Genomic DNA, 12,082 nt, shown 5'->3' with positions numbered 1-12,082 from the left:
ATTGGATACTTGTTGTTCATTGTCAACTTGTTCAGTGTCTTGTAATCTATACATAGTCGCAATGGCCCATTATGCTTCAGTTAGAACAAAACTAGGGCATCATATGAAGCTTTTAATGGTCTAATTTTACTTGTATCAATAATCTCTTTAGGCTATCTTTGCAACACCTCTAACTTTTGGGGTGACATTCACTATGTGTTTCTAGCTGGTGGTTCGACGTTTAGCACCAGATCAATCTTGTGATCTATCTTTCTCTTTGTCAACTTATAGGCATCATGGCTCTAAAAAACTTTAGCACTTTTAGCACTTTCAAAGGGTGTCAACACTATTATATCTGGATTCATCCATTTTCAAGGCTATTAGAAAAGTGTCTTTATTCATGTTCACTCATTTTGCTAGCTATATGGTAGACAACATCTTAGTCTCTAATCTCGATTCTTATCTCACTAGCACAATGCATGGATATCAATGGTATAATCCACAAATATAATTGGCAAAAGACATAAAAAAGTACAATTATCCAGTTAAGAAATTTTAAACCAACAACAAGCTCATAATTGTTTAGAAGAATTATCTCAATGGATTTCTTGTCTTTTCAGCCACAAGTTGTAGCTCCATTCTATGTGCTACATCAATTGTTGTTACCATCATAGAGTTAATTACTTTAATTGAACCAGCCCTTTTTGCACATTAAAGTTTAGCTTCTAGGCTGTATCTCTAAATATAAACAAGTGAAATGATCTTGTATCAACGAGTGCATTAATTTATTTACCCGCAACCATCATGTCTATGAACATTAGTCACTTCTACTTTTAGCACCCTTTGAACCAATCTTCATGGTTTCCTTTATTATCTCATCATCAGCCTTTTTGTTGATGGTAAACAACTTGGTTTTCTTGGGCAATATCACAATATGTGTGCACGTTGACATATGTAGCAAGCTAATGGCTTTTAATCCTCACTGACCTATTATTTTGACCTTTACTTTCTAGTTGATGACTTCCATTAACCATTCTTGGTCTATTAACCTCTATCCCCAACCTTAGACTATCAATCTCTATTTCCACAACCTTTGCCCTTGCCTTTAGATTTGGATGACATGGACTTGTTATGTAGCCAAATCTCCACCAAAGATTCAACAACTATCATGGCCTTGGCTAGATCCTAGATATGTTTTTGCTTAAACTCATATTTGGCCCATGGTTTGAGTCTATCTATGAAATAAAATAGACATTTTTTTATCTCTAAGGTTTGAAATTTGGAGCATCAACTTTGAAAACTCCCAAACATATTCTCTCACTTTGGCCCTTTGAATGAGTCTAGGCATCTTTGACTGTGCCTTATCATTAGCATACTTTTAGTAGAATTGTTGTTTAAACTTTGTCTTGAACTCCTCTTAAATCCAGACAACAACATCTTAATGGCTTGCATCATCACACATGTGTTAACAACATAAAGTATAATGTTAACCCAATACATTAAGGTTGTGTTTACCTTAATGGCATTAACCTTGATACCCATAGCTTGGAAGTATTACTCCATTCCTCATAAAAAAATTGTTTATATCTTTTGCAAACCTAGCTCCTTTGTACTCATTTGGCTTAGAAACCTATATTTGATCCTTAGTTGTTACAACTAGCACGTCACTCACTATGACTGCTTTGCATGTTGTGAACTCCCCCTTAATCTCCTTCATCTCCTTATGCATCATTTCCACTACAGCTTACACATCATTTCCACTACAGCTTGTAAGGCTTTATTTTTTTTGGGTAAACATGTTATGATCTCATTAAGGGCACCATGGAACTCTTCCTTGATCTTCTCTTTTGTTTCCTCAAGCTTTTCCTTAATGTCCAACACGGTTACTTCCACCTCGATTAAGTAGTCTCTAAGGTCAACATGATGTCCCTTAAGCTTATCTTCTTGTTCTTTCCTAAACCTCATGCTATTGACTAGCAATATTATTTTGAGATGCCATTTCTTCGAGCACTTTGAATACAAATTGAATACAATCTTTAAGCAGAACTTGGTTCTAATACCAATTATCATAAGTCCGAGATTTATGCCAAAACTCTGTGCAGCCTTAGGTAGGTTGAAAATCCCCTCTTTTTTTGCCTAAGTAAGCTTAAATTACTATAAAAGAGTGGGCATTCAAAAGAACAATAAAAATGCACTCAAAAGTAAAAAAGTTTGAAAGATAAAGAGAAATGTTCAAAATATTGTAACTTATATTACTCAAGTATTTTTATATATCAATAAGGTAGGAAAACCCCTATTATAATTAAAACTTTCATGAATTAATGACTAAAATTTAATCAATCCAATGACTATTATAGAGTTCAAAATTATAAAGAGATTACATGAGAGCTTAAATTCTATAAGGAACTATCTCATAGTCTAATCAATCAGTCTTCCAAGTTATTTTGAAAAATTGCTTCAACACTTGAGGCTGTTGAAGCCTGATTTACTCGCAGCTGGGCCTGGTGCACCCGGGGCCTTCTAAAAGTGATTTACTTAGCTTGGGAGCATGTGCGGTCGTCCTTTACACCTGTTTCGAGCCCAAGGCTGAATCCTTTGACCGAAACTATTGATCGTGCCTGGGCCGCGTAGCATTTTGACCCGCCAAATCCCAAAATGTTGAGGCGGCAAGTTTCATTAAACTGTTTTTGGAGCCAAACTCTAGGCGGGAAAAAATATGTTGCCCAAAGTTTTTTCATTTCATATTATCATTTTTTTTAATACAAAAAGCTCATTAAAGTAAAGCAGCAAATTTGGAATCTGAAAAATCTTGAGTTATTATCATCATCGCCGTTGAGTCCAAAAAGAAGAAAGAAGAAAAAGTAGTTTCTTTTCTTCCTTCTTTCTGTTGTCTCTTTTATCTGTAAAAATCAATCTTCATTTCCTTTTCTAGGGTTAGGATTTGGTGCTTCTCGGTGGCAATGGCTGATTCAGTGCTGGTAATAGACAGTGATGATGATTCGAAAGTCCCCAAAATAGACGGTCTAGATCAACCCAAGAAGACCCAGAAGCGAAAGAGAACGTCGTGGGTTTCGGAGACTTTGAGCGGTGAACAAAGAGAGACCCAGATCAAGGGATTGAATCAAGAAATGGAGGGGCTTTTTGGGTATTACAAAGAAGTGATGGAGCAAAAATCGGGTTTTGGAATGGGGTCCGACATGGGGTTAGTTGAACCGGGTTGTTCATTGAATTCAGTTGTTGCGGTTCTCATGGAGGAGAGCGATTTGCCGCTGTCGAGATTGGTGGAGGCAATTCATGAAAAGGTCAAGGACAAATTGGGAAATGTGAGTTTGGCTGCGGTGAAAAGCGCGGTGCTATTTGTAGGGCAGAGATTGAAATACGGATTGGGTAATGAAGATGCTGATGTTTTGGAGGATGATTCTCATTCTTCTCTTTGGTGTTGGGAGGTGTTTTTTCTTATTCTTCTTTTTGGGTTTTTGTTGCTTTTTTACGTTTACAATTCTCATGTATAATATTTAACTTGTTTACACTCTCATCTGATAGACGAGAGATGCAAAATTGATGCCAAAATCTGTGCGTGCCACATTAAAAATTCGGCGTTGTTGTAGGAAGAAGATTAATGAAAGGATTACTGCTGTTTCCGGTAAGGAGAAATTTATCTGACTGCATGTTTGAATCTGTTCTGATATTCGCTGGGTTTCTTTGCTATTGAATTCTCTTGATTCTTTTCATTCATGTTTGATTAGTGATGTGAATTCTGTGTTTACCGCGAGCAATTCTTTGTTTGTGTGTGTTTCTTTTCTCTTCTTGTAATTTAGATTTGCCTTATCAAGCTTTCCTTGATTTTCACTCCATCCTCAAGTGGCAAATACGTTAATTCTGTTGCTAGTGGCAATTATGTTAGAGAACAAGTTTTGAAGAATCCTGTCAGCTGGAGTTCTTTTCCCCATCTAGTTACGAATGCCTTCCAATCGTCTTTCTTCACTAGTACCTCTGCTGCAATTTCAGATATGCTGTTAATGGTGTTTAGAAGTTTGACCATGAATCAATCCTTGCCAAAAGTATTGAACTGTTGTGAATATCATCTCCATTGGAACCTTGAATTCCCTTTGTAGATTTTTAACAGCTTCATATTAATGTTGCATATGAAGATAATTTAGAGTATTGTACTTTTGAAAGAGGAGCATCTTCCATCAGCTTCATGTCAGTGTCATCATTTTGATGTTGAGTTTTGGGAGGTTTAAAGAGGAATTCCTCATCAGAAGCAGTCCCAACTTGTCATACAAATTCCAGATTTATTGTTTTTCATTTTAAAGAAAATTTTGCTATTAGCTGCCCATATTGAAAGATGTACTGATACCTCAACTGCTTAATGATTATTTTGACATCTTTGTAATCTTTTGTCCATATATAACATGAAAGTTTTACTGTTCAGTAACAACTAACTACAGTAGTGTCAGAATTAGTAGCCACTGTCCTCAACTCTTTGGCCTAATGGCTAAGGAGCTCTTAGGAGGATATAGAGGTCTTGGATTTGAACCAAGACTTCCTCCCCTTCCCCATGGGCTATGCCCCTCTTCTGTACCAAAAAAATAAAAAAAAGAAGTCACAGTTACAGTGAGTACTAATTTGAGTTATTCATTTGAATGCCATCTAAAGGATAGCTGGTACATGGTGATATGCAGGAAGGTTTTCAAGATCGCATACCCATGGCAAGAGAATTGGATGCTTATATCTTGGCTCCAACTGTAAAAAATGTTTATGTTTGATAATGGGCTGTATTTATTGTGACCATATTTTATAACTAAAGCATTAGGCCATTGGTTTTTTTGTTTTCCCCTTTCTCTCCAGGCTTTTGTGTACTTCCAATGTTCTAACACCTTGTGCAAGGAAAGGAATCCCTCAATAGTGTGCATATTAGAGTTTGGCTAAACAATATTGACTTATGCAAATCTTAATTTCCTTTCCCTAATGGTGTGAGGCGGAATTTACTCATTCTGAAGTAGCTCCTGTTGATATCTTCTTTCACTTGAACTTTTCAGGCCCTGTTAAAGTTTTATAGGTAATAACAGATGTATTAATTAATCCATTCATAATTCATTGTCTTGCACTGTAGGGATGTGGAATATTAATAGCTTACCCTAAGTTAATTGGGGAAAAAATTTTCTTACAGCATCTTTTGTCTATTGACATATTATATGCCCTGTTAGCCATCTTACCTACTTATTTAGATGTTATTTGCTTTTGACTGAGGGATGTGTTGTTGAATTGATTTCATAATGATAAAAAATAAGAATTGATTTGATGTTTAATTCTTTGGCGTGTTTTCTGTCATAGAATATGATGAGAAACTTTTCAATTGTAATATGCTAATTTATGCTTCAAGTAGGTTACTGATATTTGTTTCTCATTTCAGCAATGATAACTATGTTACAAAAGTCAGAGAATGGTCAGAACTACAAGCATGATTTCATGAAAGCATCAGAAAAGCTTGTCAAAGTATTAAGTGAGGCAGACATTCGCTTGTTAATGAGTAGCATGTCACAGAAGAGTGGTGCTGAGATGCACGTATCTATAACAGTTCTATTAGTTTTGTGCTTAAATTATTTTCTTTACAGTAAAGGTTTCATCTGCTGCTGTAGGGCTGAGAAAGAAGCAAAGCGAGAAGAAAAATTGTTAATAAAGCAATTGGAGAGAAATAAAAGAGAAATTGAGAAGGAGAAGAAGAAAGTGGACCGTGAACTTCAGAAGGAAAAGTTGCAAAATGTATGTGCAAAATTTCAACATGCGGGAACTGATTATTATCTATATTTTTATTTTTAGTTTTGTGGACTGTGCTAATGGAGTGTGTAAATCTGAATTATTTGCAGGACAGTGACTAGTGTTGGGTTAACAAAATTACCTATGTGCTATTTACAGTCAGTGATCATTTTTACTAAGATGTTCATGACCATAATTTATTTCAGGAAAAGGAGAGAAAACGGTTGCAGGAGGAAGCAGAAAAGGACGAAAGGCGACGTGAAAGAGAGGAGGCTGAGATGAGGAAGCAGCTGCGAAAACAGCAAGAGGAAGCTGAGAGAGATCAACGGCGGCGTGAGAGGGAACAGGCAGAATTGAAAAAGAAACTTTTGATACAAAAGCAAGCTTCAGTTATGGAACGCTTTCTCAAAAAATGTAAAACATCATCATGCCAGATTGAGGAATTGACTAAGCCAACCGCATTTAGTACATCCACCCCAAAGACTGAAAAGGTGCCTGAAGCAATTATTCTTTCCATGGACAGCACTCTTTTATCCAGAGAAGAAACTAATACTGATGATCTCCGCAGGTGACTTTCTTTGTTTTATTAAGTTGTATAATTTTTCAGGCATTGGTTTTATTTTGTTTCAAGTTCACATACTATTATTGTACTTTACAGGTTGCACTTATCTTCTTGGCGTCATTTAGGTCATTCTCTTCGATCAAATCAAAAACAGTGGTGGGGCATGCGTACGAAACCTAAGACCGAACTGTTTAAGGAACTTAAGTTAACTGCTAATAAAGGGTTATCCCATGATGAATTGATTGCTGAAAGGCTTGTAGATGGATGGGGAGAACAGATTTCTTATGACAGATCATACCTTAATGATGCTGACATTTCTGTTCCTGATGTTAAGAAGTGCTTTGTAAGGAAGCAGTTGTTGCAGTTTGATAAGAGCTACAGACCTGCATTTTATGGTATTTGGCCTAAGAAAAGGTAGGCTCGTATTCTTGCTTTTGCATCACTTCTTTTTTTTTAAGTTAAGCTATATTAAGTCTAGAAGACTAGTATCTAGTTGAAAGGTGCATTATTAAATAAAGGAAATGTGTTATTATAGCAATGTGTTAATGTTAAATACCACTTCCTCAAACTGTATTCTTTTGTTATTTGTGAAATTTCAAAATAGCTTCCCTTAATTGATTAAAAATGCCTTGAATAAATTGATAAATTTTAATCATTCTGTGCTGTGGTTTAGATTTTCTGATTTGTACAAGTTGTATCGTAGGGATGTAACTAGTGTGTTCATTCAATCCTATTAAACAAGCTTGGCTAAAGCTCTTTTGTATTCATTTATGAAGCTTCATGAGCAAGTATGAACACTACTTTGAGGCATGGTCTAAAAGATTGATGTTCAAACATTTGTAAGTTTGACTCATTAATGTTCATCAACAAATCCACTAAATCCTTTGTCAAAATATTTGTTTTATCCTTGTCAATTTGACTACTTTAAGCTTTAATATCTTTAAAACAATTCAAATCATGATTTGGCTTTGATTTCATTGAAATATAGATAGAGTATAGATTACAAATCATCCATTATCTTTTAAAAAGTTCTTGTAAAATAGTTCTTTTTGCCTGAAAAGGGAGAAATCATATGGTTAGGAACGTGGTAAATGTGGAGAAATCTTGTATTATTTTTCCCAGTCAATCCCACATTGATGGCGTAAAGGAGATGACATTTATAAATGTGTCCCTCATGTTTTGGCACCAAAATTGAAAGGGATCTTGTTCATTTAGGATACCATTGAAACTGTCAAGGGTCATTCAGGCCTCATGTTATTTGGCCTGCAAATAGTATGGATTCTAAGCCTTTTTTTTAAAATTTTGTTTATAAGAGGCAAAAAAATTTGAGTTTCAAGCTTTACTTGTTTGGTGTGTTTTAAGTTGCTTTTTGTGGTTTAAATTGTGATCTTGGTTTGATCTCGTGTTTGGTGTAGAGCTCATTTAACAAGCTGAGCCGAGTTTGGACTCACTTTCTTAACCTTGGTTTGAACTCAATAATTATTCAAGCTCATTTAAATTTAATTGAGCCAAGTACAAATGAGGAAAACTCCTGCATGGATTTCTCTATGATAACTCCTTTATTTTTGCTCTAATCTTTAATGTCATTTTAGTACTGTAGCTAGTGGAATGATCTTTACACTAGTGTGATCAACGCTTTCTTTACCTCTTGCATCTTTCTAGAATCCCTAATGAAAGGTAATCAACAATTTGAATCACCTAATGGTTTCTTGCAATCTTGTTCAATTAAGTCCAAGCAGTAGATTTTTTTTACTTAAAAAGCAATGGAAAATGAAGTGGAACATTGATTAAAAATTATCAATCTCTTTGTTGCTCATGTGTTCCGCTTCCAGTGATTGCATCTGCAACTTTCTTTTGTATTGTGTGCTCCCTATCCTGTTCAAAACATCATTTGTTGACTCTTCATTGTTTTAGGATCAAAGAAAAAAATGTAAAGTATCAAATTGTTTGTTTTGTGGATCCCATTATTTTTAATTGTTATGATTGTATGGTAAAATATGATGAGTTCTTAAATCTATTTGCATTTCTATTGTGGCATCTTAAACGGAATAATATTAAAAGGCAATAGTAATAATTTAAGGGGAAAAAAGGGTATAGGAATGTTATTTAGTTAGTTTTCATTGTGAAGGTGTTGATTTGATGCTCGTTGCTTTGAATTGCATAATTAAATTGATAATTTGTGGCTTTCCTGTATCTTCAGCAATGTTGTGAGATCTCGCTGCCCATGGAGGAAGGACCCAGATTTAGATTACGATGTTGATAGTGATGAAGAATGGGAGGAGGTACTGTAGGCTTGTTGTTCAGACTGAATTTAGATGTAAACCTGGAAATAACATTCTCATTTCACAGGAGGAGCCTGGTGAAAGCCTCTCAGATTGTGATAAAGATGAAGAGGAAAGTTCTGAAGGATGCTCTAGAGCTGATGATGATGATGATGAAATTGAGGATGAATTTTTTGTACCAGATGGATATCTCTCAGAAAATGAGGTAAAAAAACTGACGTGGAAGATATTCTGTCTTGTTACTAGATTCTAAACTGAAAAAGAATCCTCTATTATTTCTCAATAACCATGGGCTCACAGCGCTTATTTGAGGCTTGAATACAGGGGGTACAAGTAGACAGGATGGAAACTGATGTTCCAGTTGAGGAGACCCAATGTTCCCATATTAGTGAGAAAGAGAAGAATGAGGAGTTTGGTGCATTGCTTTGGCAACAGAAATATCTAAACAATTTAACTGAGCATGCACTTAGAAAAAATCAACCATTAATTATTTTAAATTTATTGCATGAGAAGGCCTCGCTGCTAATGGCTGAAGATCTAAATGGAACCCCTAAATTAGAGCAAACATGCTTGCAAGCACTGAGCATGCGGGTATGTCCTGGTGGGCCACCTGTTGAGTTATCAATAGATATCATGGTACATGAAAATCAAGAAGCTTGTTTGTCAAGCGGAAAGGCTGGTGCAACACCATTCTTATCTGTGGCACCAATTCCAGACTCAGATTTGCCTCTATTTGTAAGTTGTACATTCAATCAAAGTTTAATGTATGATATCCTTTGAATATTATGCTTGTGAATATATTTTCCCTGCTGTTCATGAATCTTATCATGATATTGGTGGTAAGGTGATCTTGTGACATGATAGGAGCTTGGAACTTTAACTTCTGTCAAAAATGCTAGTGCAAATGCAGTGTTTTGTTGCTAATGATGATCTTGCTGGTCTTAGGTATCTACAATTCAGTCATGCTCCTCCTATGGCATGAATAGGTTGGTAGAGTCTTTGCAACAAAAGTTTCCTTCAATTCCAAAGTCTCAGTTAAGAAGCAAAGTGCGTGAGATATCAGAATTCTCCGATAATCGGTGGCAGGTAAGTGATTCATTTCCTCATTTTAGATCTGGGTCTCTGCCGGTGGCATCTCTTGTTTTCTTTTTATTACTTTGTTCTCTTCGAGTGCTTACATGGAGGACATAATACCTTTTTGGGAATGCTTGTTTTAAGTGTTGAATAAACCTCACAATACCCAAAATAATGAATGTGATAGAGGAGGGAAATGTAAGATTAATGGTTTGATACTGTAAACCATTTTCATGAATTAATTAGCTGAATTAAATCTTTTTGTTTTGCATATCTTTCACCTAGTTTTCTTTCTCCTCTGGCCTTTTCAACTGTTTGTAAATTTTCTGATTAATTTTCATTCTTGAAAGTTCATGGTGGCTGGTCCTTAACAAGGGAGGCTTAAAATTAGGTTCATTTCAAACTTTGACTTGAATTTCCAAACAAAGCTGGTGTAACATACATTTGATGCAGGCCTTTCCATTGAGCAGCAACTGTCATGCATTGAGAATTCCTTCTGATATAACACTGTACTTGGTTTACTTAATCAACCACTTCCATGCCCATAAGGGTTTGGGTCATTATAGAAACAGTCTTTAGATGACCCATGTCACGTCTGCTTTGAGTTTTTGCAAACTATATGTTCTACTGATATGGGGGTGACCTTTTTCTGCAGGTCAAGAAAGAAATCTTACTGAAGCTTGGCATGTCAATTTCACCAGGTTTTTATGCATCTCTTTGGTTTCCCTTAACTAGTTTAATTGTTAATTTCTTTTGGCTGAACCATTTTTTTAACTCAACTGACAGAGAAGGGTGGTACACGAACCAAAAGTATTGCTGCATTTTTCTCGAAAAGGTGCTTGTCTCCTGACATGAATATCAGCCTTGTTGAAACCTCTCCTCAGCAATTACTGAAACCAGGTTCTGCTGCCCAGGAGCAACAGTGTACATACAACCATACATAGCATTGTCATTTTTGGAGTTGATTTCCTTCACTCGACTGTTTTTACTCAACTTATGGTATGAATTGTAAGTTATGTGGGTTGTTGAACTTTGGTTGATCTGGTGTATGGAGTTTTTGATGTTGCATCTGATATGTTCTGAATATGTTGCTCGTTAACTTTGCAATTCGAGTAAGGTTTTTCGTGTTTGGTCAGGGATTATAATTTTAATTTGAAAATTTAAACGAAATACATCTGAAATGTCTTCCGGAAGTTAGAAGCGTCCTTCTATCAAATGGCATTCGTAATTCATGGAACAGTTTTTATCTGCTTACTGGAGGGATCCATGACCAAAACTACTACCAAACAAATTAAGTTGCGTTGATTTCGCCATAAAACAAGCATGTCTTGTAGTGTAAACGCTTTCCCTTGCATGATGAAGTCCATGGATGAAGGCTAACACTATCATTTGGGAGCTCCATTCTCGGGTTTTTACCGAACTGAAAGGTGCGATTTGTAGTTGAACTCTTCTTTCGTATAATCGGTCAAAAATCGTTCAAATTTTGGTTAAATCGGATTAGACTAGATTGGTTGAACAGGATTTGATCGAATTTTAACATTTTTATTGTTCAAATTATTATTTATTTTATAAAAAATATTTAGTAAGTGGTCAGATGCAAACGTTTAATAATTGAAGTACTCATTATTAATTAAAATGCATTTATTTGTCTAATTATTTGTCTAAGTATTTGTCATATTTATTTTATATTTATAACAAATATTGCATTTAAATCAGAATTAATGCTCATAATTATATCAATCAATAAAACATTCAACCGATTCAACTTCGGATCTAACTATTACAATCTTCTAATAATTTTGTAAAAGAGAATTATTTTCAGTATTTAAATGAGCTATATTTTGCTTAATAAGATTTGTTTTGCTCAACTTAAAAAAGTTATAATTGCTTAATTTTGGTGAAAAATTTAGAAAATTCATGCAAGAAAGAAGCAAGACATGTTCGACTATGATTTAGGTTAAATTTGAAGATTTAAGTTGAATATAAATCCATGATAACTTATGTAGGTGCACATATATGTGATTGCTATGGATGACATGATTGATTGTGATTGCAGGTTTTTGTATAGCTTGCAAATGTACAAATTAAGTAATAATAATGGAAGTATTTCAATATTATTTGTCAATGAATTATAGATTATAATGTTGGGTTGCTTTTCAAGTACCAATGACAAGATCTTAGATACCTATATTTAAATAGATAAAAACTTGGGTTTGTTTGCAAAGTAAAAAAAAAAAAAAGATTGAAAGCAATATAGGCTTGAATTTTGACTTCATAAACTGTCATTTGAGAAGTAAAAGAATATAATCACAAACTAGATCTAAAAAACCAAAATGTGAAAACTTGAAAACAAGAGAGAATGAGATTGCCGAATGCTTGTAAGGAACTTAAAACAATGCTTGCATAAAAATAAACTTGTAGATCA

General features: G+C 34.9%; 1 protein-coding gene across 1 annotated transcript; it reads left to right on the top strand.

Moving 5' to 3' along the window:
* Nucleotides 1-2,682: 2,682 nt before the first annotated feature.
* On the top strand, nt 2,683-10,802 carry FAS1 (chromatin assembly factor-1 (FASCIATA1) (FAS1)). The gene is made up of 12 exons (XM_089763614.1): nt 2,683-3,425; nt 3,523-3,622; nt 5,396-5,543; nt 5,622-5,745; nt 5,946-6,307; nt 6,398-6,715; nt 8,502-8,583; nt 8,651-8,788; nt 8,908-9,318; nt 9,529-9,669; nt 10,313-10,358; nt 10,444-10,802. Exons 1-12 carry the CDS (start codon nt 2,940-2,942, stop codon nt 10,599-10,601), a joined length of 2,514 nt encoding a protein of 837 aa, XP_089619740.1. The 5' UTR covers nt 2,683-2,939; the 3' UTR covers nt 10,602-10,802.
* The last annotated feature ends 1,280 nt before the right edge of the window (nt 10,803-12,082 follow it).

This window comes from Durio zibethinus, chromosome 7 (genome assembly GCF_047325235.1).
Source record: "Durio zibethinus cultivar Kanyao isolate XHJ-2024 chromosome 7, ASM4732523v1, whole genome shotgun sequence".
Taxonomy (NCBI): domain Eukaryota; kingdom Viridiplantae; phylum Streptophyta; class Magnoliopsida; order Malvales; family Malvaceae; genus Durio; species Durio zibethinus.
This window is presented reverse-complemented; position numbering and strand designations above follow the sequence as displayed.